At 42.9% G+C, this 27,665-nt stretch overlaps 1 protein-coding gene across 1 annotated transcript in view; it reads left to right on the forward strand.

Moving 5' to 3' along the window:
• Nucleotides 1-2,992: 2,992 nt before the first annotated feature.
• Nucleotides 2,993-27,665, forward strand: part of ubtd2 (ubiquitin domain containing 2) — a 61,931-nt gene continuing 37,258 nt past the window's right edge. The window contains exon 1 of the mRNA XM_039004593.1: nucleotides 2,993-3,204. Within this exon, the coding sequence (XP_038860521.1) occupies nucleotides 3,135-3,204 (70 nt within the window). The 5' untranslated portion in view covers nucleotides 2,993-3,134. The remainder of the gene's footprint in view (nucleotides 3,205-27,665) is intronic.

Below are 27,665 nucleotides of genomic sequence, written 5' to 3' on the forward strand. Positions count from 1 at the left end.
AGAAAAAGATAGAAACAATTATAACACAAGGAATAAATACACAATGAGTAATGATAACTTGGCTGTATACACGGGGTACCAGTACCGAATCGATGTGCAGGGGTGCAAGGTAATTGAGGTAGATATGTACATATAGGTAGAGGTGAAGTACCTAGGTAACAGGATAGATAATAAACAGTAGCAGCAGCATACGTGATGAGTCAAAAGAGTTAGTGCAAAGAGGGTAAATGTAGATAGTCCGGGTAGCTAATTGGTTAACTATTTAGTAGGCTTATTTTAGCAGGAAATGCTGTTCAGGGTCCTGTTGGTTCCAGACTTGGTGCACCGGTACCGCTTCCCGTGCGGTAGCAGAGACAACAGTCTGTAACTAACTTCTTCACGACTGTGTTGGTGTGTGTGGACCATGTTAATTCCTTAGTTTTGTGGACAGTTTTGTGGACCCGCTCCATTACAACCCCGTCGATGTGGATGTGGGCGTGCTCGGCCCTCCGTTTCCTGTAGTCCACGATCAGCTCCTTTGTCTTGCTGACATTGAAAGAGAGGTTGTTGTTCTGGCACCACACTGACAGGTCACTGATCTCCTCTCTGTAGACGGTCTCATCGTCGTCAATGATCAGACCTACCAACGTCGTGTCGTCAGCAAACTTGGTGTTGGAGTTGTGCGCATCCATGTCTCCCGCATTAGTATTTCCTGACATACATTATGCTGACCTTTATATTTAAAAGCCTGCAGGATATTTCATTGATTTTCCATGCCTTAAAACAAACAATCAGCAGTTGAAACAATAACAGAGCATTATCCCCACCCCTGTTTTGGGAAAAAGCTAAGGGATGCAAGGACCGACCATTCATGATATCAAAATGACAGTTTTAACCATGTTTAACCATAGTATGTGTTTACATTTAGTTTGTTTACAAACATTGGAGTAAAACAACCTTATATTTTGGGTTCTGATGGTGTCATGTGGAGCGGAACCCAAGAGCAGACTCAGACGAGGAGACTGGGATAAGGTAACCAAGTTATTTATTGAAACACAGGGGGACGATGGGGTGCAGGCCAGGGGAAGCTCGGGCAGGCTGCAGAAAGTCAGGTGCGGAGGATGAGGCTGGAGCGAGGGGAGTTGGGACTGGGTAAGCAGGTCCGGAGAGGAATTCAAGGACGCAGTGGAGCGGGGGGTCCAGGACAGAGTAGCAGGACTGACGAGACGTGGGACTGGAGACAGGGGCCAAAGTCAGAGTGGGTAGAACTGTTGCAGAGAGGAAAACAGCGTCAGACAAGGGAAAACAGGCACAGCACGAACAAACAGATAAAACCGCAGACTGACTGCACAGAGGTTACGATCTGGCAGCGTGGAAGTGGCAGGGCTGAGTATTTGTAGAGTTCTTGATTATGGAACAGTTTGCAGCTGGTGGGGATCTGCTCTGCCTCCAGCACACCTGTCTCCACCCACACAATCACACACACACACACAGAGGAAGAGGGAGAGTGTACCGGGGGAGTGGCGGTAGGTTAGGGAGACACAGAATGAGAAGTAGAGGGCGTGGCAGGAGCAGATATAACAGATGGTCTTCAAGAATCAATGGGTACATATCATTCATTTATAATTCCAGATTGCTCCTTTAAAGAAATAGGCTAGTAGGTCTGATGTCAAGTCCTTGTAGTGGTCTTCTGATGCACAATGGGGCAGCAGTGAACACTCAATTAAAACAAGATGGAAGAAGTGGCTGTCATTGTGTTTTAAAACAGGATGGAATAAGTGTCTGTCATTGTGTTTAAAACAAGATGGAATAAGTGTCTGTCATTGTGTTTAAAACCAGATGGAATAAGTGGCTGTCATTGTGTTTCAAACAAGACGGAATAAGTGTCTGTCATTGTGTTTTAAAACCAGATGGAATAAGTGTCTGTCATTGTGTTTAAAACCAGATGAAATAAGTGGCTGTCATTGTGTTTAAAACCAGATGGAATAAGTGGCTGTCATTGTGTTTTAAAACAAGATGAAATAAGTGGCTGTTATTGTGTTTTTCATCCATACTCAGATGGTGAGAAAGTTGGAGGAGAGAGTTGGAGGAGAGAGTTGGAGAAGAGAGTTGGAGAAGAGAGTTGGAGAAGAGAGTTGGAGAAGAGAGCCACTGATGTATTATTAGGTTAAGATTACTTCCATTTTAGGGGGGAAATGCCTAACATCTTAACATGCCAAAATTAGACAGAACAGCTTGAAAATCCGATGAGGCTGAAGATAAGGCCCATGCTGAGTCTATGACTGAGTAATTTATTTACTTATTAGGGCTGGCTGTCTTTTAGCCGCCAGAGTATAATGTAAAAGGAACTCCAGGTCTTGCAGTTGTAAGATGTGCGTGCCTGTGGCCACAACACCCAAGAGGGCATGCCTATACACTGGTGAAGGTGTAGACACTAGATACTGATCACACAATGTTACACTTCTGGGACGTATTGGGATACGGTAGTATTAGAGTCAGTAAATTAGAGGAAATACTAAACTATAAAAACGATAGCAATAGAGTCAGTATATTCAAGGAAAAACTAAACTTATCATCTAAATTGGGAACATTTTCCTGGAAAAACAGATTTAAAAGTGTATAAAGTATGAGTAGTAGTAGCATGCATTACTAGTCTGCATAAGGTGAATTTGAAAACCCAGCGGTGTGTAGCCTTTAGAACCACAATAATAAAGGAAAGAATTTGATAGAGAAGAGTGGAATAGAGTAGAATAGAGTATAACATTATATAGTAAACTAAAGAATAACAGAATAGAATAGAACATAATGGTTTCACATCTGATTTCACATTTGATTTTCACCCATGTGCTTGAAATTGCCCTAGTATGCATGGGGGACAATGCATTATACTAGAAACTGTTCTCATCTCAGTTACACTATGCTGAGTTGTGTTCTCCCCGTCCTCCCTTCTCATCCGCCCATTCTTTACCTCTATTTCCTCCCTCTCAGTACCCCTTCTTTTCTCTTTTAGAAGCGGTCACCTTGTGATGTGTGTTCTCTCCGCCTCTTCCCAGCTGATGCTCGCGCCCATTCAATTTCTATTCTGAGAGGAAGACTTGAGCAAGAGGGGAAAGAAAACAAGAGGGGTCTGCGGGGGTAGCGCAGTTAAAACATCCATGGGTGGTTGTGTGGGTAGTCACCATGATTCTTCAGGCAGTTTAAACGAAAATTCTGACGGAACTGGAGGTAAGAAATGAGTTACATACCTTCGGGGTGGTTTTTGGTCGATGATTGGTGGTTTTTGGTTACACGCTGACTTCATGCGCCTTGTTCCCCCTTGTGTCTTCCCGTTATTGCAGCCGCCTATAACATCGTGGCGGCCACGTCTATAGCCCCATCCGGCCTCATGCGAATAGTAGTTAGCTATTTAGGCAACATTTGATGATCTTGAAAATGCTTACTGTTCCGTGTTAAATGACTGCCTTTGTCTGTTTTGAATGAAGGCGTTTAATGTTGTAGTTAGACATCCTGCTAGCATGCTAGCTATAGCTATCTTTCTACACAATAAATGTGGGTCACTGTTTGTCTCAGGAATGCAGAACATCATAACGTTACATGCTGTTATAAAATATTGTAACTCAAATGATGCTTTGTTGTGTTCACAGATACATTTTTGCAATCATATAACCTAATTCTGTTTCATTTAATCCGTATTTTCTTGGGGTCGACATTCTAAAGTGGGGGAGCGTGACATTTTTAATTCGCAGCTGCAGGAGGATGGGGGAGTTGCACCGAAACTTGCTTTAAATAACTAACAGTGGTGGTGGTTCCTGGTTCATTGACATGTCCAACAATTATACTGTATTCAATAATAACCCAGAGTTGCATATCTCCTCTCATTGACGCACATCATTTAATGGATAGTATGTGCCCACCGTGTTCATTCCAGTAGTATATAATGTGCTTAATCCAGTGCTTTGTGAATGAGAAAGACGGGTATTCATATAATGGTTGGCTCTTAACTGCGACCCCTTAGGTGGTTACTTCACACTGTTATTTCCTCACCGCGTCGGGATTTCAGATGTTTAATGTTACAGATGTTGTTGTTGTGATTTTAGGTGGTGTGATTCAGTTTAGGTTTGAGGGGTAGGGGCTTGTACATGTACACATAAGTCTGTGATAGCTCCTTGCATAGATAACCGGTATTGATCTGCTTTCATGTTTGCATTGCATATGCACATGGCAAAAATGTACCTTTGTTCTATGTCCCTTGAGGTGGTCCTCCCAATGCAACAGTGTCCCGAGGTCACTGGTATATCACATGTTGTTAGGTCTACACACCATTATATTGCTATTACCAGGCAGTGAAGTTTGTGCTGTAACCAAATGTGTACTGTGGACTGCACATTGCTGAACATGTGTCGAGCTTCTATAACTCACAACTTGTCAAGATTCTACAAAATAACATAGCTAGCTTGGCCGAGAGAGAAAGCGCAACAGGGATCTGATTTTGATACAAGAGGCTGCGGCCCTATATACATAGAATGGAAATCACTGGCCACTTTTATACTGGAACACTAGTTACTTTTATAATGTTTACAAGTTTTGCATTACTCATCTCATATACTGTATTCTATACTATTCTACTGTATCTTAGTCTATGCCGCTCTGACGTTGCTCTTCCAAATATTTATATATTCTTAATTCCATTCCTTTACTTTAGATTTGTGTTTATTGTGAGTATTGTTGTGAAATTGTTAGATATTACTGCACAGTTGGAGCTAGAAACACAAGAATTTCGCTACACACGCAATAACTTCTGCTAAACACGTGTATGTGACAACTAAAATGTGATTTGATTCCTCCAGGGAGCGGCTAGTTATTACACTCCTTTTGTCTCAATGGTTTTTGACTTTTCACACGAGAGTAAAGTAGCTCAGGAGAAAGTATCAGCTTATAAGTATTCTGGACATGCATTGTTACCTTGACTCTCAGCCATCGCTTGTTACTGAGCAAGAGAGTACTGCTTTGATGAAGGTTTCAATGCACATCTTCCCTTGTAGTAATGGGCATTACGAGTCTTTTCAGTGAGACAGATCTTTTGGCTCCTCTCACCTAAATTAGCCATTCATTTGGCACCCAAATGTCTCTTTTGTTCAGTAGTGCTTAAAGGGATGCTACCGTGCCTATAGACTTCCAGTCATCAGCTGGGCTAGTGATCTGGACCCTCAATTTCTAAAATTATCCGCCGCAATTGTTGCAACGACTATTACTAGCCTGTTCAACCTCTCTTTTGTATCGTCTGAGATCCCTAAAGATTGGAAAGCTGCTGTGGTCATCCCCCTCTTCAAAAGGGGAGACACTCTAGGCCCAAACTGTTACAGACCTATATCTATCCTGCCCTGCCTTTCTAAAGTCTTCGAAAGCCAAGTTAACAAACAGATCACCGACCATTTCGAATCTCACCGTACCTTCTCCACTATGCAATCTGGTTTCCAAGCTGGTCATGGGTGCACCTCAGCCACGCTCAAGGTCCTAAACGATATCATAACCGCCATCGATAAAAGACAGTACTGTGCAGCCGTCTTCATCGACCTGGCCAAGGCTTTCGACTCTGTCAATCACCGCATTCTTACCGGCACAGCCTTGGTTTCTCAAATGACTGCCTCGCCTGGTTCACCAACTATTTCTCAGATAGAGTTCAGTGTGTCAAATCGGAGGGCCTCTTGTCCTGACCTCTGGCAGTCTTTATGGGGGTACCACAGGGTTCAATTCTCGGGCCGACTCTTTTCTCTGTATATATCAATGATGTCGCTCTTGCTGCTGGTGATTCTCTAATCCACCTCTACGCAGACGACACCATTCTGTATACTTCTGGCCCTTCTTTGGACACGGTGTTAACAAACCTCCAGATGAGCTTCAATGCCATACAACAGTCCTTCCGTGGCCTCCAACTGCTCTTAAATGCAAGTAAAACTAAATGCATGTTCTTCAACCGATCGCTGCCTGCGCTCGCCCGACTAGCATCACTCCTCTGGACGGTTCTGACTTAGAATATGTGGACAACTACAAATACCTAGGTGTATATCTTGAACCAAATACAATACATTTAATTTTAGAAATGTTCAATCCCAATTTGTTCATATCAACCCACTCAGACACCATTCTTAGTTCACTGCTGAGTACATCTGTTAGCTCATTACATTCTGATGCTGCGCTATACATTGTTGAGTCATCAGCATACATGACCACTCTTGCTTTGTTCATTACTGATGGTAAATCATTAGTAAAGATAGAGTAGAGAAGTGGGCCTAGGCAGCTTCCTTGAGGAACACCACAGTGTATATCTTTACTGCTTGAAAAGCTACCATTAAAGAACCCTTTTGCCTTCTCCTGGATAGATAGCTTTCCATCCAGGATAGAGCTGCAGACTTAAAACCATAACATTTGAGTTTACCTAGTAACAGTTCATGATAAATTATATCAAAAGCAGCACTGAAATCTAGCAACACTGCACCAACTAACTTCCTGTCATCCATACTCTTTAACCAATCATCTGTCATTTGTGCTAAGGCCGTACTCGTAGAATGCCCTTCTTTGTATGAATGCTGGAAACCCGTTATCAGACCATTACATGAGAAATAATCCTTGATTTGTACAGATACAATTTTTTCCAATAATTTACTTAACACAGGCAGCCAGCTTATAGGACGACCATTAGAACCAGTGATTTTTTTAATCCTTAGGTAGTGGAAGAACCTTTGAGTCTTTCCAGGCTTCTGGGGACACACCATACATCAAGCACCTATTAAAAATATGAGAGATTGGTGTAGATATTTGGTTAGCTGTAACTCTAAGCAATTTGGCGTCTAGATGATCTGTACCAGGCGACATGTCATTCGAAGGAGACAACAGCATCCTTTCTACCTCTTCTTCTTCTACTTGGTGACATTTGAACCTGCATTGCCTCTCCTTCATGATACAATCTTTTATAAGGGGATATGACATGGAGTCATCAGTTGGTGTAACGGCTGTCGTCTTCCTCCTCGTCTGAGGAGGAGAAGTTTGAAGGATCGGAGGACCAATGCGCAGCGTGGTAATTGTTCATCTTATTTAAATGAAGTGAACAACTCAAAATACAAAAACAACAAAGTGAAAACCGAAACAGTTCTATCTGGTGCAGACTCACAAAGACTGAAAACAACCACCCACAAAACCCAACAGAAAACAGGCTACCTAAATATGGTTCCCAATCAGGGACAACGAATGACAGCTGCCTCTGATTGAGAACCATATCAGGCCAAACACAGAAAACCAACACAGAAATAGAAAACATAGATTACCCACCCAACTCACGCCCTGACCACACTAAAACAAAGAAAATACCAAAGAACTATGGTCAGAACGTGACAGTTGGAATCATAGCATTCCTCAACTTGTCCACTTTGCCTGTAAAATATTCATTAAAGTAGTTTGCGATGTCGTGTGGTTTTGTAATAAATATACCCTCTGATTCAACAAAAGAGACGGACATGTTCGAATTCCTACCCACAATAGCGTTCAACGTTCTCCACAGTTTTTTCCCATCACCCTTCACTTCATCAATTTTGTTCTGATAGAATCCCTTCTTCTTTCCTTTGTTTAGCTTGGTTACAAGATTTCTTCATTTATAATATCTTTGCTTATCAAACAGAGTGCCAGATTTATGTGGTACTTTTTTGGCATCATAACGTTGAATCATTACATTTCTCAGCTCCTCATCAATCTATGGGGCACCGTTTGACCTCACAGTGCATTTTCTTAAAGGGGTATTCTTATCAGCTATACTCATCAATCATTTCATAAACAAACTTAGTGACATTTCACTTTTAACCATTGCACATTCTTAATCTCATCCACAAATGAGTCCTGATTAAACCCCCTGTAGGATCTGCGGTAGATTACCTTAGGGCCAGCCTTTGGTATTTTAGTTTTCCTAGTGAGTGAGTCCTGATTGAACCCTCTGTAGGATCTGCGGTAGATTACCTTAGGGCCAGCCTTTGGTATTTTAGTTTTCCTAGTGAGTGAGTCCTGATTGAACCCTCTGTAGGACCTGTGGTAGATTACCTTAGGGCCAGCCTTGGTATTTTAGTTTTCCTAGTGAGTGAGTCCTGATTGAACCCTCTGTAGGACCTGCGGTAGATTACTTTAGGGCCAGCCTTGGTATTTTAGTTTTCCTAGTGAGTGCAACCACATTACGATCACCTAATGCCACTGATACAGCTTTAGAACAATGTTCAGCCATGTTAGTAAAAATGTGATCGATACAAGTTGATGATGTGATACCGGACCTATCAGTGAACGTTCTGGTTGGTGATGTCATAACTTGGGTCAGGTTACATACATTGGCAACAGAAATACATTTCTTTCTCATTGGACAATATTCAATATTCAAAAATCAATATTCATGTCTCCCCAAAAATATATTTTCCTATTTTCATCAGATACCTTATCCAACATTTAACAAATTCCATCAAGATATTTCACATCAGCACTAGTTGGCCTATAGCAGCAACCAACTACTATAGGTTTCAAATGTGGTCAATGCACCTGTACCCATAGTGCCTCTAATCCATTGAACATCAAGTCCTTACGTTGTTTTGCTGGAATACGACTCTGGATGTAAACTGCAACTCCACCCCTCTATCTATTTCTGTCCCTCCTGAACATATTGTATCCATGTATAGAGATCTCAGCATCCTCAAAAGAAGAGTCCAGGTGAGTCTCTCATATTGCCAATACATGAATATTGTTTGACTGCACTAGACAGCATATTTCATGAATTTTGCATATATTCAAGTGAGCAATTAACAGACCTTTGGTAGATTTACAGTATTTATGAATAAACATGAATCAGCAGTTGGAATCTGGGCGAGAGATACTCAGTGGGGGGGGGGGGGGGCTGGACACACCCTCAGCCCACAAATTAAGTGGACACTTCTTTTTTTTCTTCTTTTTTAATTTAAAAAAATATATTTTTTTTTATCCCATTTTTCGTGGTATCCAATCGCTAGTAATTACTATCTTGTCTCATCGCTACAACTCCCGTACAGGCTCGGGAGAGACGAAGGTCGAAAGCCATGCGTCCTCCGAAGCACAACCCAACCAAGCCGCATTGCTTCTTTAACACAGCGCGCCTCCAACCCGGAAGCCAGCCGCACCAATGTGTCGGAGGAAACACCGTGTACCTGGCCCCCTTGGTTAGCGCACACTGCGCCCGGCCCGCCACAGGAGTCGCTGGAGCGCGATGAGACAAGGATATCCCTACCGGCCAAACCCTCCCTAACCCGGACGATGCTATGCCAATTGTGCGTCGCCCCACGGACCTCCCGGTCGCGGCCGGCTGCGACAGAGCCTGGGCGCGAACCCAGAGACTCTGGTGGCGCAGCTAGCACTGCGATGCAGTGCCCTAGACCACTGCGCCACCCGGGAGGCCAAGTGGACACTTCTGATGACGTATTATGAAGTCTAACGAGTTTACACTTGCAGGGAGAGGGAGGAAGGAATTAATTTGAAATTGACTGCCCTTGCCCGGAAATTCGTCACTCGTTCGTCCCACGACGATTGTGTTGTCAGCCACCAGTACCTTGTGGGTACTTAATATGCTCTACAGTCAATTAAGATTGCATGTCTACTTATATTAACTATATAATTATTAATATAGGCCTATATAATAATACTCTTGGAGTATGTCACTATAAGCTTGGCACCTCTAGCCACTGGGATTTTTGCTCATTCTTCAAGGTAAAACTGCTCCAGCTCCTTCAAGTTGGATGGGTTCCGCTTGTGTACAGCAATCTTTAAGTCATACCACAGATTCTCAATTGTATTGAGGTCTAGGCTTTGACTAGGCCATTCCAAATGTTTCCCCTTAAACCGCCCGAGTGTTGTTTTAGCAGTATGCTTAGGGTCATTGTCCTGCTGGAAGGTGAACCTCCATCCCAGTCTCAAATCTCTGGAAACAGGTTTCCCTCAATAATTTATTTAGCGCCATCCATCATTCCTTTAATTCTGACCAGTTTCCCAGTCCCTGCCGATGAAAAACATCCCCATAGCATGATGCTGCCACCACCATGCTTCACTGTGGGGATGGTGTTCTCGGGGTGATGAGAGGTGTTGGGTTTGCCCCAGACATAGCATTTTCCTTGATGGCCAAAAAGCTCAATTTTAGTCTCATCTGACCAGAGTACCTTCTTCCATATGTTTGGGGAGTCTCCCACATGCCTGTTGGCGAACACCAAATGTGTTGGCTTATTTCTTTCTGGCCACTCTTCCATAAAGCCCAAAGTGGTCCTATGGACAGATACTCCAATCTCCGTTGTGGAGCTTTGCAGCTCCTTCAGGGTGATCTTTGGTCTCTTTGTTGCCTCTCTGATTAACTCCCTCCTTGCCTGGTCTGTGAGTTGTGGTGGGCGGCCCTCTCTTGGCAGGTTTGTTGTGGTGCCATATTCTTTCCATTTTTTGATAATGGATTTAATGGTGCTCCGTGGGATGTTCAAAGTTTTGGATATTGTTTTATAACCCAATCCTGATCTGTACTTCTCCACAACTTTGTCCCTGACCTGTTTGGAGAGCTCCTTCGTCTTCGTAGTGCCGCTTGCTTGGTGGTGCCCCTTGCTTAGTGGTGTTGCACACTCTGGGGCCTTTCAGAACAGGTGTATATATACTGAGATCATGTGACAAATCATGTGACACTGAGATTGCACACAGGTGGACTTTATTTAACTCATTATGTGACTTCTGAAGGTAATTGGTTGCACCAGATCTTATTTAGGGGCTTCATAGGCAAGAGGGTGATAAAAAAAAAAAAAAGAGCCTCTCCCTCAGCGGTTGTGTTTGTGCTTGCGAACAACATGGATAATAAGATATTGGAGTAGCCTGTCTGTTGTGTGAACTTCACAACTGTCCGAGTTATTGATGTGCCTGTGCTATTATTTCTTTAAAAAAAAGGAATCCATATTACGGTTTCTTACTGTATCTAAATTCCAACTAACACCAATTTCCTTTCATTCAATGGCCTTAGCACTTATAAATGCTTTTTACTGTAAGTGATTTAAACCATTACATTTCCTACTGAGGAATACAAATATTTAGTTGAATGATATTCTCCATTCATTCATCCCCAAACTCATTACAGCTTTCCTAGTTGCTTCGCTTTGCCCTCAAGTCACTGATCTCATTAGAGGAAGAATTATCTTCAAAATTGCCTCCCCATTTGCCGTTGACCCTGACCCCCCTCTGGCGCTTCACTGGAAAGAGCCAGGCGACAGGACAGAACAAATCCAGGATCAGCTGATGCATGGCACATCCCAGTGAGCCCACAGTTGTATGCCAGCCAGTGTCTCCTTCTCCTAGCTAGTCATAATGTCTGCCCTCAGCAGCAGCAGCAGCAGGCTGACAGGGCCCACCTTCACAGACAGGCCCTGTGTCACAGTTCACACTGCTGTTGAGGAACTCAGGTTGGCAGAGCAAGGCACCCAGGTGTGTGTGTCCGTGGGGGTACTGTGTGTATGTGTTGGGAGGTGAAACCAGAAACACATGCCTGTGCTGCATAATGCAGTGTGTGAGATCTCAGACGTCCTCCTCACGACATCCCTGCCTCACCTGTCCGGCCCTGTTGCCATGGTGATGAGAGATGAGGGGGGGTCTGTGACACAGGATTGTTAACTCATTCACTCACCCTCGAGGATGAAAAAAACAACACTGGATTGGTGTAGATGGAGTTCCTACCTAATGACTTACACCAATCCAATGCTTTGAAATTCTTGAATGAATGCACATTTTGGGGAGAATTTGAATTGGGATTTAGTCATATGGAGCCAGTGGTGAGTGACCGTATCCTACATGCAACAGCCAAACACAGCCCTAAGCTGACTGACTCTATACTTCACTGGCTGGCAGCTTACTGCCATGTTCGACCTCAGATGTACACTCCGATCTGTGCCTTGCAGTTGGAGTTTGTGTCATTTGACACGTGTCATGTGACCTGAGTACATGTGTATAGACACAGCCGGTGAAATAGAACACTGCTGTATTTACAATCTCCCTCGGCTCTCTTGCACAGACAATGACAGCAGCCATTATAGCTGATCCTAATGATCAGTGGTCTGGGAGACAAAGAGGACACAAACCACTCAAGATCCTATTTTAGTGTCAGCATGACCCACAGCGGCTAAGTGACCAGAGTCATATACTATAGAGGTCTCAATCTATGGATATAGAAGATTCACATACTTTGTATTAGGTGTATCTCAGTTTGTGTCAGTCATTTCCTGAGTCCTGAGGTTTTCCTATCACTATAGGCCTGGAGTTTCTTCTGGTCAGGTTCAGGAATAACTCCGGTCCCTTGTCATTTCTCCATGTAGTAGGTCTCTATCAGTGGGACTCTGTCCTCTGCTGCTGTTCCCTGCTGCGGTTCCCTGCTGCTGTCCCCTGCTGCTGTCCTCTGCTGCTGTCCCCTGCTGCTGTTCCCTGCTGCTGTCTGTCCCCTGCTGCTGTCCCCTGCTGCTGTTCCCTGCTGCTCTCCCCTGCTGCTGTCCCCTGCTGCTGTCCTCTGCTGTCTGTCCCCTGCTGCTCTCCCCTGCTGCTGTTCCCTGCTGCTGTTCCCTGCTGCTGTCCTCTGCTGCTGTCCTCTGCTGCTGTCCTGTACTGGTCACACTGGCAGACCTGCTAGTCCACAGCTGTTCGCATACTAACATCTCACAGTGAGACTGACTGACATCATACTGGAGTTTCTTCTGGTCAGGTTCAGGAATAACTCCGGTCCCTTGTCATTTCTCCATGTAGTAGGTCTCTATCAGTGGGACTCTGTCCTCTGCTGCTGTTCCCTGCTGCTGTCCTCTGCTGTCTGTCCCCTGCTGCTCTCCCCTGCTGCTCTCCCCTGCTGCTGTTCCCTGCTGCTCTCCCCTGCTGCTGTTCCCTGCTGCTGTTCCCTGCTGCTGTCCTCTGCTGCTGTCCTCTGCTGCTGTCCTGTACTGGTCACACTGGCAGACCTGCTAGTCCACAGCTGTTCGCATACTAACATCTCACAGTGAGACTGACTGACATCATACTATTGAGAAAAATAATCAGAAAATTCAGGAGCCCTATTTTAACAGTAAAAAGTAGTAGTAGTAGGCCTAGTAGTAGTAGTAGGCCTAAAAGTTGTAGTAGTAGGCCTAATAGTTGTAGTAGTAGTAGGCCTAATAGTTGTAGTAGTAGTAGGCCTAATAGTTGTAGTAGTAGTAGTAGTAGTAGTAGTAGCAGGCCTAATAGTTGTAGTAGTAGTAGTAGTAGTAGGCCTAATAGTTGTAGTAGTAGTAGTAGTAGTAGGCCTAATAGTTGTAGTAGTAGTAGTAGTAGGCCTAATAGTTGTAGTAGTAGTAGGCCTAATAGTTGTAGTAGTAGTAGGCCTAATAGTTGTAGTAGTAGTAGTAGGCCTAATAGTAGCAGTAGTAGTAGTAGGCCTAATAGTAGTAGTAGTAGTAGTAGGCCTAATAGTAGCAGTAGTAGTAGTAGGCCTAATAGTAGTAGTAGGCCTAATAGTAGTAGTAGTAGTAGGCCTAATAGTAGTAGTAGTAGGCCTAACAGTTGTAGTAGTAGTAGGCCTAATAGTAGTAGTAGTAGTAGGCCTAATAGTAGTAGTAGTAGTAGGCCTAATAGTTGAGTTTATTGAGTTTATTTTATTTTTACAGGGACAGTGCACATTAATCAACGTTTCAGTAAAAGTGCCGGTTTTAGCCAGCCGGCTAATTTTCAACCGCAGTCCCTGGGCAGGTTATTAAAAACAATTACAATATAGACAATAGCAACATAGAACAAGACATAGCATACAGACATAGCAACATAGGACAAGCAAGACGTAGCATACAGGCAGAGCAACATAGAACAAAAAGCAGCAAGACAAAATTCATAAAAGCAACAAAGTGTTTCCACACCTCACAAGTTACAGACAACAGACATGGAAAGCGGCAACACACAGCTAGGGACCATGTTCACAAATCTGATTTTCCTTTAGCCATGTCTTCAAGCATTTTGTGAAAGTGTGATATGTGGTGCAGTTATGTGTGTCTGATGGCAGTGTATTCCAGACATGGGAAGCTCTCACAGAAAAAGCGGATTTACTAAAGGTGCTTTTCCTTAGGGGAACTACACAGTCACCTCTCATGGCAGACCTTGTGGATCTGCTGCCATATGTTTGGGTTTTCTGTTTAACAAAAATACTGAGTGGAGGGGGAGCCAAGCCATTTAGAATCTTGAATACAAGACATGCATCAGTGTATTGCACAAGATTTTCCCAACTCAGGAGCTCATGCTTTCTGAGGATGTGACAGTGATGATGGCTATTGGGCTTCCTATCAAGCACTTTGAGAGCCTGTTTGTAGACAGACTGAATAGGTCTTACTGTTGTACAGCAAGCTTGGGCCCAACTAGTCAAGCAAGCTATGATACTCCATGTTAAGTGGGGGAGTATCATAGATTTGAAGTACAGTTTTGCTACCTCTGTAGTCAAACAATTTCGTATAAATCGGAAATTAGCTAGGTTGAATTTGGTTATTTGAATTACCTTTTTCACATGCTTTTTAAAAGAGAGGTTGGAATCAAGTATGATGCCAAGGTACTTAAAATCAGATACCACCTGGAGCTTCTCCCCTGACACATAGACATCTGGCTCAGTAGCATCTGTTGCCCTCTTTGTGAAGAACATGCAAACAGTTTTTTTCACATTGAGATGCAAACACGAGTCACTGAGCCACTTTGTAACCTGGACCATTACAGTAGTGAGTTCTTGTGCAGCTTGTTGTTTGCTCTTTGCATGCACATATATCACTGTATCATCTGCATACATTTGAACTTCAGACCCAGTACAGACAGAAGGCAGATCATTAATGTACAGGCTGAACAGGAGGGGCCCCAGTATTGACCCTTGGGGCACACCCACATCATAGCTAAGAGTGGGCGACAGCTCATTGCTCACTCTGACACACTGAGTTCTGCCTTCAAGGTATGATTTCATCCATCTCAAGGCATCGGGGGAAAAGTTGAACTTGGACAATTTTGTGATGAGAATCTCATGGTTAACAGTATCAAAAGCCTTCCTTAGGTCCAGAAACACAGCCCCAACAACGCCCCCTTTGTCCATCTTGGACTTCACATTTTCCAGAAGAAAGCAGTTGGCCGTTTCTGTGGAGTGTTTCGCTCTGAAGCCAAACTGCATGGAATGTAATGTGAAGGGGCTGTTGTTGAGGTGGGCAATCAGTTGTTCTGCTACACACTTTTCAACAACCTTTGACACCACAGGTAGTATACTAATGGGCCTGTAGTTACTCATGTCAGCAGGGTCGCCTGATTTAAAGATGGCCGTTATTATGGCCGACTTCCATACCCTTGGAAACACCCCGAGACCAATAGATGTGTTGGTGACCTTAGTAATGGGGCCAATGAGTGACTCTTTGTAGTTTTTAAGAAAGGTAGAGTCCATCCCAAACACATCTTTGGCTTTAGAGTTCTTTAGTGAGCTAATCACCTTGTCCACCTTTGACTCAGAAACCTCCCTTATGATGAAGACAGGTTGAGCATCATTTACTAGCACTGAGCCCAAGAAACCAGTGGAGGGGTTCTGTGTCAGTACCCTGACAGAGTCAATAAAGTAGGAATTGAAGGCTATTGCTATTTCGACTGCATCCTGTGTTAGATTGTTATTCACCATGATTTCTAGACTTTTTGTAGTGTTACTATGGTCTTTCCCTGTTAACTTTTTTAGATTCTCCCAGATCAGTTTAGAATTTCCCTTTGCTTCACCAATTATGTTAATAAAAAAGTTTGCCTTGGCCTGTCTGATTTCTTTCATCACCTTATTTCTCAACATGGTAAACCTACGTCTGTCATGCTCTAATTTGGATCTTAGGGCTATTTTTAGATAATAATCTCGTTCTCTCATCAATTTCCAGATTTCTCCATTTAGCCAAGGAAGAGTGCTCTTTTGGCCAGGTTTGGATTTGATTTTCTTTAGGAAACCATTTAATGTAGTCTGGATTGTGGATAGAAAAACTTGACTATCAGCTTCCACGTCTGCATAGGACAAGAGATCATTCCAGTTAATTCCCTTAATTGCGTTTTCAAAATAGCTTAATTCACTCTTAGGTATTCTTAGTTGATCTGGCTTTCTAACAGTAGAGAGGTTAAACCTGCTCTTAGACAGCTTTCTGGCTATAAGTGTCAGATTATGATCAGATAGCCCAGTAACCATATTGAATGATTTAGTCACTCTCTCTGGTTTATTACTGAACACCAAATCAATCTGTGTTTTAGAGCAACAAGTCACCCTGGTTGGCCCTTTAACTAGCTGTGTAAGGTCAAAGGTATTAGTGATCCGTTTGAGGGTTTTCCTACAACACTTGTCTTCATAATTAATGTTAAAATCTCCCATTAAGATGACCTCTTTCCCAAAATCACATTCCCTAAGCATGTTATTAAACTGATCAAAAAACACACTTTTGGTGGAAGGTGGCCTATACATTCCAATGAGGGTAAAAGACATTTGGGGAGACAGTGTAATGTTCAGGCCAATACATTCTAGTTCATTATCACATGACCACTCAATTTGTTTACATCGGATATGTTCTTTAATGTAAATCATCACACCCCCTCCTCTTCCTTCAGTCCTGTCTCTCCTGAAAACATTGTAGCCAGGCACAATCAAAGCAGCAGATGGAGAGTTTTTATGGAGCCATGTCTCTGAGAGGCAGAGAAAGTCAAGGTTGGAGTCTGTGAGTAGATGTTGAATTTGATCACTTTTTGGAATGACACTACGAATGTTCAAGTGCCCCCCTAGTAGTCCCTTGGGCTTAGCTCGTGGGTCCCAGATGACTCGAGAGTGATTGACACATTGAAAAAAGTTAAATTTTCTGTGTTTTCTGACGGCTGGGTTTAGGCCGTTTTGTTTCGTTTTGATTAGGGGCAGCTCGGTAGCGCAATTAACAATCCCTCCCGCCTGCACTGGATGCGGTGAACTAATTAAAACAGCTTGCGTACCAGAAGCAGAGTCAGGGATCGCATATAGCGACTTTGGTATGTTTGAAGAGTCAAAATCTATCCTGGAGCCGGGTGAGCCGAGAGAAACCATAGGACCATAGCACTCACCCACTTCCACAGCGGCGACGATCAGTGGACGAGGCCATCCACCGCTTTCCACTCCGGTGCGTATCGCTGGCTCGGTGATGTTGGGCCCAGGATTGAGTTGCACATCCCCGGAGAGCAGGAGGGTAGTGAACAGGTAGTTTAAAAGTTTCCGATAAATGTTGGACTTGTGTTTGTTGCGCCTAAGCGGTTCAGTAGAATAAGGAGCGAGGTAGACTTGGCCATTATTCAGAACATTATGGTATGCTGTGTACTGTCCGCTCCCGTGGAGCGGTGAACCAATGTGTTTGGTGTTAATATTCTCCGGTAGTAGACTGATTGTGTCATCCCAGCAAGGACGCACTGAGATTATCAGTAGAGCAGCTACATAACTGACAATCATGGCAGAGTACTGGAGATAAAACACATAATTGCGCTTTAACTCTTTGCATGAGTTACTTAGCTGGGGTCGGCGTACACCTGATGGTTTAGATAAAATTACAGCATTCGAATGAGAAGCGGCACCTGCCGCACCACCCTGTCTTCCGTCCGCCATTTTCTTTTAGTTATCGTCGGGTTGAGTAGTTGTAGTAGTAGTATGACTAATAGTAGTAGTAGTAGGCCTAATAGTAGTAGTAGTAGGCCTAATAGTTGTAGTAGGCCGAATAGTAGTAGTAGTAGGCCTAATAGTTGTAATAGTTGTAGTAGGCCTAATAGTTGTAGTAGTAGTAGGCCTAATAGTAGTAGTAGTAGTAGTAGGCCTAATAGTTGTAGTAGTAGTAGGCCTAATAGTAGTAGTAGTAGTAGGCCGAATAGTAGTAGTAGTAGGCCTAATAGTTGTAATAGTTGTAGTAGGCCTAATAGTTGTAGTAGTAGTAGGCCTAATAGTAGTAGTAGTAGTAGTAGGCCTAATAGTTGTAGTAGTAGTAGGCCTAATAGTTGTAGTAGTAGTAGGCCTAATAGTAGTAGTAGTAGTAGGCCTAATAGTAGTAGTAGGCCTAATAGTTGTAGTAGTAGTAGGCCTAATAGTTGTAGTAGTAGTAGGCCTAATAGTTGTAGTAGTAGTAGGCCTAATAGTTGTAGTAGTAGTAGGCCTAATAGTTGTAGTAGTAGTAGGCCTAATAGTTGTAGTAGTAGTAGGCCTAATAGTTGTAGTAGTAGTAGGCCTAATAGTTGTAGTAGTAGTAGGCCTAATAGTTGTAGTAGTAGTAGGCCTAATAGTTGTAATAGTTGTAGTAGTAGTAGGCCTAATAGTAGTAGTAGTGGTAGGCCTAATAGTTGTAGTAGGCATAATAGTTGTAGTAGTAGTAGGCCTAATAGTAGTAGTAGGCCTAATAGTTGGAGTAGGCATAATAGTTGTAGTAGTAGTAGCAGGCCTAGTAGTAGTAGTAGTATCAGGCCTAATAGTAGTAGTAGTCCTAATAGTTGTGGTAGTAGTAGTAGTAGGCCGAATAGTAGTAGTTGTAGTAGTAGTAGGCCTAGTAGTAGTAGTAGTAGGCCTAATAGTAGTAGTAGGCCTAATAGTTGTAGTAGTAGTATGCCTAATAGTAGTAGTAGTAGGCCTAATAAGTGTAGTAGTAGTAGTAGTATGCCTAATAGTAGTAGTAGTAGTAGTAGTAGTAGGCCTAATAGTAGTAGTTGTAGTAGTAGGCCTAATAGTAGTAGTTGTAGTAGTAGGCCTAATAGTAGTAGTAGTATGCCTAATAGTAGTAGTAGTAGGCCTAATAAGTGTAGTAGTAGTAGGCCTAATAAGTGTAGTAGTAGTAGTATGCCTAATAGTAGTAGTAGTAGTAGTAGCAGGCCTAATAGTTATAGTAGTAGGCCTAATAGTAGTAGTAGTAGTTGTAGTAGTAGTAGTAGGTCTAATAGTAGTAGTAGTAGGCCTAATAGTTGTAGTAGTAATAGGCCTAATAGTTGTAGTAGTGGTAATAGGCCTAATAGTTGTAGTAGTAGTAGGCCTAATAGTTGTAGTAGTAGTAGGCCTAATAGTTGTAGTAGTAGTAGGCCTAATAGTTGTAGTAGTAGTAGGCCTAATAGTTGTAGTAGTAGTAGGCCTAATAGTTGTAGTAGTAGTAGGCCTAATAGTTGTAGTAGTAGTAGGCCTAATAGTTGTAGTAGTAGTAGGCCTAATACGTGTAGTAGTAGTAGTAGTAGTAGGCCTAATAGTAGTAGTAGTAGTTGTAGTAGTAGGCCTAATAGTAGTAGTAGTATGCCTAATAGTAGTAGTAGTAGGCCTAATAGTAGTAGTAGGCCTAATAAGTGTAGTAGTAGTAGGCCTAATAGTAGTAGTAGTAGTAGGCCTAATAGTAGTAGTAGTAGTAGTAGTAGTATGCCTAATAGTTGTAGTAGTAGTAGTATGCCTAATAGTTGTAGTAGTAGTAGTATGCCTAATAGTTGTAGTAGTAGTAGTAGGCCTAATACGTGTAGTAGTAGTATGCCTAATAGTAGTAGTAGTAGTAGTATGCCTAATAGTTGTAGTAGTAGTATGCCTAATAGTTGTAGTAGTAGTAGAAGACCTAATAGTAGTAGCAGGCCTAACAGTTGTTGTAGTAGTAGTAGTAGGCCTAATAGTAGTAGTAGTAGTAGTAGGCCTAAAGTGTAGTAGTAGTAGTAGAAGACCTAATAGTAGTAGCAGGCCTAACAGTTGTTGTAGTAGTAGTAGTAGTAGTAGTAGTAATAGGCCTAATAGTTGTAGTAGTAGTATGCCTAGTAGTAGTAGTAGTAGTAGTAGTAGGCCTAATAAGTGTAGTAGTAGTAGTAGTAGTAGTAGATAAATGTGTTGTGTCCTGGCTGCATTAATACTGTGTCGGAGGAGCCTGTGCGGCTGTGAGACTTCTTGGTAGCGGTCTTCCTCTGTCATCATGTTATTGATTTATTCTCATATGTCTATTAAATAGTTATTTATCCCCCACAGTGCTATTAGGGGTCCGTTGCATTGTCATTCCCAGACCCACAGTCTGAAAAACATAGTATCATCATTTGTAAGATCATAGGGTTTTGCATAGTCAAGTCATACAACCGTATTGCCATTTAGGCTTAGCCAGAGAGAACTAGAGAAGGAATAGAACCTGAACCATTCTAAGCTTTGGGCTAAAAGCAGTAGGAAGAAAACACAGGTCTATTGAGAAGAGCATTCTATATTCGAAATTGGGTGGTTCCAGCCCTGAATACTGACTGGCTGAAAGCCGTGGTATATCAGACCGTATACCATGGGTATTTCAAAACATTTATTTTTACTGCTCTAATTACGTTGGTAGCCGTTTATAATAGCAATAAGGCACCTCAGGGGTTTGTGATATATGGTGAATATACCACAGCTAAGGGCTTAGTCCTAGGAACAGCCCTTAGCCGTGGTATATTGGCTATATACCACACCCCCTCGGGACATATTGCTTAATTATGCCACTCGGTGAGAGAAGGAGACCTACTGAAGCTCCCTGACTGCCCTTCAGAACTCCTCCGATGACATGATGCCTGTGTGTACTGCAGTAGTATACTGTTTGTCATGCCCTCCCTCCACTCTAATGGGAATCTCATTGTGTCACACTGTGTCAGTCCAGAGACTACAGACAAAAACTGCCTGGGTGTTAGTCTCTCTCAGTGAGCTGCCTGGGTGTTAGTCTGTCTCAGTGAGCTGCCTGGGTGTTAGTATGTCTCAGTGAGCTGCCTGGGTGTTAGTCTGTCTCAGTGAGCTGCCTGGGTGTTAGTCTCTCTCAGTGAGCTGCCTGGGTGTTAGTCTCTCTCAGTGAGCTGCCTGGGTGTTAGTCTCTCTCAGTGAGCTGCCTGGGTGTTAGTCTCTCTCAGTGAGCTGCCTGGGTGTTAGTCTCTCTGTGAGCTGCCTGGGTGTTAGTCTGTCTCAGTGAGCTGCCTGGGTGTTAGTCTGTCTCAGTGAGCTGCCTGGGTGTTAGTCTCTCTCAGTGAGCTGCCTGGGTGTTAGTCTCTCTGTGAGCTGCCTGGGTGTTAGTCTCTCTCAGTGAGCTGCCTGGGTGTTAGTCTCTCTGTGAGCTGCCTGGGTGTTAGTCTGTCTCAGTGAGCTGCCTGGGTGTTAGTCTCTCTCAGTGAGCTGCCTGGGTGTTAGTCTCTCTCAGTGAGCTGCCTGGGTGTTAGTCTCTCTCAGTGAGCTGCCTGGGTGTTAGTCTGTCTCAGTGAGCTGCCTGGGTGTTAGTCTGTCTCAGTGAGCTGCCTGGGTGTTAGTCTGTCTCAGTGAGCTGCCTGGGTGTTAGTCTGTCTCAGTGAGCTGCCTGGGTGTTAGTCTCTCTGTGAGCTGCCTGGGTGTTAGTCTCTCTGTGAGCTGCCTGGGTGTTAGTCTCTCTCAGTGAGCTGCCTGGGTGTTAGTCTGTCTCAGTGAGCTGCCTGGGTGTTAGTCTCTCTCAGTGAGCTGCCTGGGTGTTAGTCTGTCTCTGTGAGCTGCCTGGGTGTTAGTCTGTCTCAGTGAGCTGCCTGGGTGTTAGTCTCTCTCAGTGAGCTGCCTGGGTGTTAGTCTCTCTCAGTGAGCTGCCTGGGTGTTAGTCTGTCTCAGTGATCTGCCTGGGTGTTAGTCTCTCTCAGTGAGCTGCCTGGGTGTTAGTCTCTCTCAGTGAGCTGCCTGGGTGTTAGTCTCTCTCAGTGAGCTGCCTGGGTGTTAGTCTGTCTCAGTGAGCTGCCTGGGTGTTAGTCTGTCTCTGTGAGCTGCCTGGGTGTTAGTCTCTCTGTGAGCTGCCTGGGTGTTAGTCTCTCTCAGTGAGCTGCCTGGGTGTTAGTCTGTCTCAGTGAGCTGCCTGGGTGTTAGTCTCTCTCAGTGAGCTGCCTGGGTGTTAGTCTGTCTCTGTGAGCTGCCTGGGTGTTAGTCTCTCTCAGTGAGCTGCCTGGGTGTTAGTCTCTCTGTGAGCTGCCTGGGTGTTAGTCTCTCTCAGTGAGCTGCCTGGGTGTTAGTCTGTCTCAGTGAGCTGCCTGGGTGTTAGTCTCTCTCAGTGAGCTGCCTGGGTGTTAGTCTGTCTCTGTGAGCTGCCTGGGTGTTAGTCTCTCTCAGTGAGCTGCCTGGGTGTTAGTCTCTCTGTGAGCTGCCTGGGTGTTAGTCTCTCAGTGAGCTGCCTGGGTGTTAGTCTCTCAGTGAGCTGCCTGGGTGTTAGTCTCTCTGTGAGCTGCCTGGGTGTTAGTCTGTCTCAATGGCCTGCTGTTATTTTTCCAGCTTGCCTTCCTGTGTGTCGTTTGGATCTTTTGAAATGACTAACGACTGATGAAACATGGGAGGGAGCTGGTTAAATGAGGGTTGATATGCACAGACAGCAGCTCTGTCGCTCTCTCTCTCTCTTTCTCCAGTTAGTGGTAAACTTATCAGAGGCTCTTGAGATGGGCTGATAGCAGATAGCCTGGGGGCAGGCAGGCACATAGAGGAAATGGGACTGATGGTTTCTGTGAGAGGAACGCTGGTCGTCAGGGACAGCGTCCCACCACGCGGCAGGGAGGTAGTGAGGCATGCAGGACGTTCCTTATCTGGGACTTCTTCCTCTCCTCCTTCTCCTCCTCTTTAAACCCCACGGTTAACAGAGGATTCTACACACTTCACTGGGCAGTGTTCGGGCTTATCTAGGTTGGGCTTTGTTTTCTAAAAGTGCACTTTACGCTCAAATCATCCTAATGCCAACAGGTGACCCAAAGGAGAGGAAATAGTGGTGCTACAGATGGATGAGGACACAGTTTAAGGGTCATTCTGGATCATATAGAGAGAAATACTAATGGCGTCTTTTTGTAGGCACTATCTCCGCCATGGTTCGTTTGACCAAAGTCTATAGGGAAAATGAACGGCGTTTTTGGATAACCGCTGAACATAAGGTCTGTGGTAAACACAGTCTTAGGAGATCTTATACGTTTTGTTCTATAAGATCATCTCCTTCAGTTGACGCCACTTGTGAATTTTGATGAATTGATGTGATAACAAAAAAAACACATGAAGGCTTTATAATTCATAAAGGTCATGTTAACTGACTGCTATTATCTCATAGAACTGTAACGGAGACGCTGGGAGACGAGAAGCAGGTGTAGGGGCCGAGTTTAATAATACAAGAAACATGGAACGATACAAAACAGGAGTAGCGTCTGGACATGAAACACATAACCAATACTGCCTGGGGAATGGAACTAAGGGACTGACAGATATAGTGGAGGTAATCAGTGAAGTGATGGAGTCCAGGTATGTCTCATGATGAGGCGCAGGTGCGCGTAACGATGGTGCCAGGTGCGCGTAACGATGGTGCCAGGTGTGCGTAATGATGGTTGTCAGAGCCAGTGGTTAGTAGACCGGCGACGTCGAGCGCCGGAGAGGGGGGAGCAGGAGTAGACGTGACAAGAGCAAAACGTGCCTGTGTTAGCCTTAGACCTTCTTTCCCATAGGGATGGCTGAACAAACCAGAGGTGAATCAGTTTTGAGTTTTAGGACTACAAGCCTGGCGAGCTCTATTGCAGGAGGGATTGAGTTGAGAGTTAATGTAGCAGATATTGCTCATACAGTATTTTTGGATTTGTATATATTATGGATCCCCATTAGCTGCTTCCAAAGCAGCAGTTACTCTTCCTGGGGTCCAGCAAAATTAAATCAGTTTATACAATTTTAAAACATTACAATACATTAACCTGTCTAGCCCCGGGGTTCGGAACCCCCCCCCCCCACATTCCACTGAAAAGGCAGCGCGCGAAATTCTAAAAATATTTTTTAGAAATATTTAACTTTCACACATCAACAAGTCCAATACAACAAATGAAAGATAAACATCTTGTGAATCCGATTTTTTAAATGTTTTACAGCGAAAACACCACGTATATTTATGTTAGCTCACCACCAAATACAAAAAAGCACAGACATTTCTTTCACAGCACAGGTAGCTTGCACAAAACCCCCAAATAGAGATAGAATTAGTCACTAACCAAGAAACAACTTCATCAGATGACTGTCTTATAACATGTTATACAATAAATCTATGTTTTGTTCGAAAAATGTGCATATTTCAGGTATAAATCATAGTTTTACATTGCAGCTACAATCACAAATAGCACCGAAGCAGCAAGAATAACTACAGAGAGCAACGTGAAATACCTAAATACTCATCATAAAACATTTATGAAAAATACATGGTGTACAGCAAATGAAAGATAAACATCTTGTGAATCCAGCCAATATTTCAGATTTTTTAAGTGTTTTACAGCGAAAACACAATATAGCATTATATTAGCTTACTACAATAGCCTACCACACAACCGCATTCATTCACCGCAAAGGTAGCGATCGCAAAAAAACAGCAAAAGATATAAAATTATTCACTAACCTTGACAAACTTCATCAGATGACAGTCCTATAACATCATGTTACACAATACATATATGTTTTGTTCGAAAATGTGCATATTTAGCAGTACAAATCGTGGTTTTACAATGTGAATACGTAGCCAAACTGCACAAAATTATCCGGATATATTTCTGACACTCACCTAATCTAATCAAAGAACTCATCATAAACTTTACTAAAAAATACATGTTGTACAGCAAATGAAAGATACACTAGTTCTTAATGCAATCGCTGTGTTAGAATTCTAAAAATAACTTTAGTACGACATACAGTTTACGTTATAGCGAGACAGCGCCTGCAATGAGGGCGGAAAATAGTACTAAACATTTTCCACAGAAATACGAAATAACATCATAAATGGTTCCTACTTTTGCTGAGCTTCCATCAGAATGTTGTACAAGGAGTCCTTTGTCCAGAATAATCGTTGTTTGGTGTTTAGAATGTCCTCTTCTCCTGTCGAATTAGCAACCAAAGCTAGCCAAGTGGCGCGAAGTTGTCCATCTTCACCAAACGCAGAGAACGGAAAACGCCAAAACTCCCGATAAACATTCAATAATCTGATAAAACTATATTGAAAAAACATACTTTACGATGATATTATCACATGTATCAAATAAAATCAAAGCCGGAGATATTAGCCGTCTATACCGAAAGCTTTTCAGAAGGCAATCCAGGGTTCCTTCCCGCGCCTTGCTGAACAAAGGAAATTTGGGGTCACGTCATTCCAAGAGCTCTTGTTCGACCTCAGATCAAGCTAGACAACCCATTCCACCTCCCACTGCCTGTTGACATCTAGTGGAAGGTGTATGAAGTGCATGTATATCCATAGATTTCAAGCAAATTAATAGGAAGGCCCTGGAACAGAGCCTCGATTTCAGATTTTTCACTTCCTGACAGGAAGTTTGCTGCAAAATTAGTTCTGTTGCACTCACAGATATAATTCAAACGGGTTTAGAAACTTGAGAGTGTTTTCTATCCAATAGTAATAATAATATGCATATTGTACGATCTAGAATAGAGTACGAGGCCGTTTAATTTGGGAACGGTTTTTTCCCAAAGTGAAAATAGCGCCCCCTATCCCAAAGACGTTTTAATATGGTCGAATCCGGAAACTATCATCTCGAAAACAAAACGTTTATTCTTTCAGTGAAATACGGAACCGTTCCGTATTTTATCTAACGGGTGGCATCCCTAAGTCTAAATATTCCTGTTACATTGCACAATCTTCAATGTTATGTCATAGTTACGTAAAATTCTGGCAAATTAGTTTGCAACGAGCCAGGCGGCCCAAACTGTTGCATATACCCTGACTCTGCGTGCAATGAACGCAAGAGAAGTGACACAATTTCACCTGGTTAATATTGCCTGCTAACCTGGATTTCTTTTAGCTAAATATGCAGGTTTTAAAATATATACTTCTGTGTATTGATTTTAAGAAAGGCATTGATGTTTATGGTTAGGTACAGTCGTGCAACGATTGTGCTTTTTTCGCAAATGCGCTTTTGTTAAATCATTAGCTGTCTTTGTTAGGAATAAATAGTTTTCACACAGTTCGCAACGAGCCAGGCGGCCCAAACTTTTGCATATACCCTGACTCTGTGTGCAATGAACGCAAGAGAAGTGACACAATTTCACCTGGTTAATATTGCCTGCTAACCTGGATTTCTTTTAGCTAAATATGCAGGTTTAAAAATATATACTTGTGTATTGATTTTAAGAAAGGCATTGATGTTTATGGTTAGGTACACGTTGGAGCAACGACAGTCCTGTTTCGCGAATTCGCACCGCATCGATTATATGCAACACAGGACACGCTAGATAAACTAGTAATATCATCAACCATGTGTAGTTAACTAGTGATTATGATTGATTGATTGATTGTTTTTTATAAGATACATTTAATGCTAACTAGCAACTTACCTTGGCTTCTTATTGCATTCGCGTAACAGGCAGGCTCCTCGTGGAGTGCAATGAGAGGCAGGTGGTTAGAGCGTTGGACTAGTTAACCATAAGGTTGCAAGATTGAATCCCCAAGCTGACAAGGTAAAAATCTGTCGTTCTGCCCCTGAACAAGGTAGTTAACCCACCGTTCCTAGGCCGTCACTGAAAATAAGAATGTGTTCTTAACTGACTTGCCTAGTTAGATAAAGTTGTAAAAAACAAACAAAACAAATTGGACAAAAATCTGTGTCCAAAAATACCGATTTCCGATTGTTATGAAAACTTGAAATCGGCCCTAATTAATCGGCCATTCCGATTAATCGGTCGACCTCTAGTCAAAAGCTGCACTGAAGTCTAACAAGACAGCCCCCACAATCATTCTATCATCAGTTTCTCTCAGCCAATCATCAGTCATTTGTGTAAGTGCTGTGCTTGTTGAGTGTCCTTCCGTATAAGCATGCTGAAAGTCTGTTGTCAATTTGTTAACTGTAAAATAGCATTGTATCTGGTCAAACACCATTCAAGTGGTATTATTTAAAGTGCCAGTGAATCACTAGCCACTTTAAATAATGCCACTTTAATAATGTTCACATATCTTACATTACTCATATCATATGTATATAATGTATTTTATACCATCTATTGCACATTGCCTATGCCACTCGGCCATCGCTCATCCATATACTTATATGTACATATTCTCAAATCAGATGTTAATGAGAGTGTAGTGAAATGCTTGTGCTTCTAGTTCCGACCGTGCAGTAATATCTAACAAGTAATCTAACCTAACAATTTCACAACAACTCATTCACCCCTTTAGATTTGTGTGTATCAGGTAGTTGTTGGGGAATTGTTAGATTACTTGTTAGATATTACTGCACTGTCGGAACTAGAAGCACGAGCATTTCGCTACACTCGATGAAATCAGTTGTGTTTAGTACACTGTTGAATTCAGGATGAAATCTGTTGTGTTTAGTACACTTTGAATTCAGGATGAAATCAGCTGTGTTTAGTACACTGTTGAATTCAGGATGAAATCAGTTGTGTTTAGTACACTGTTGAATTCAGGATGAAATCAGTTGTGTTTAGTACACTGTTGAATTCAGGATGAAATCTGTTGTGTTTAGTACACTGTTGAATTCAGGATGAAATCAGTTGTGTTTAGTACACTGTTGAATTCAGGATGAAATCAGTTGTGTTTAGTACACTGTTGAATTCAGGATGAAATCAGTTGTGTTTAGTACACTGTTGAATTCAGGATGAAATCTGTTGTGTTTAGTACACTGTTGAATTCAGGATGAAATCTGTTGTG

The sequence above is a fragment of the Salvelinus namaycush genome, chromosome 12, assembly GCF_016432855.1.
Source record: "Salvelinus namaycush isolate Seneca chromosome 12, SaNama_1.0, whole genome shotgun sequence".
Lineage (NCBI taxonomy): Eukaryota > Metazoa > Chordata > Actinopteri > Salmoniformes > Salmonidae > Salvelinus > Salvelinus namaycush.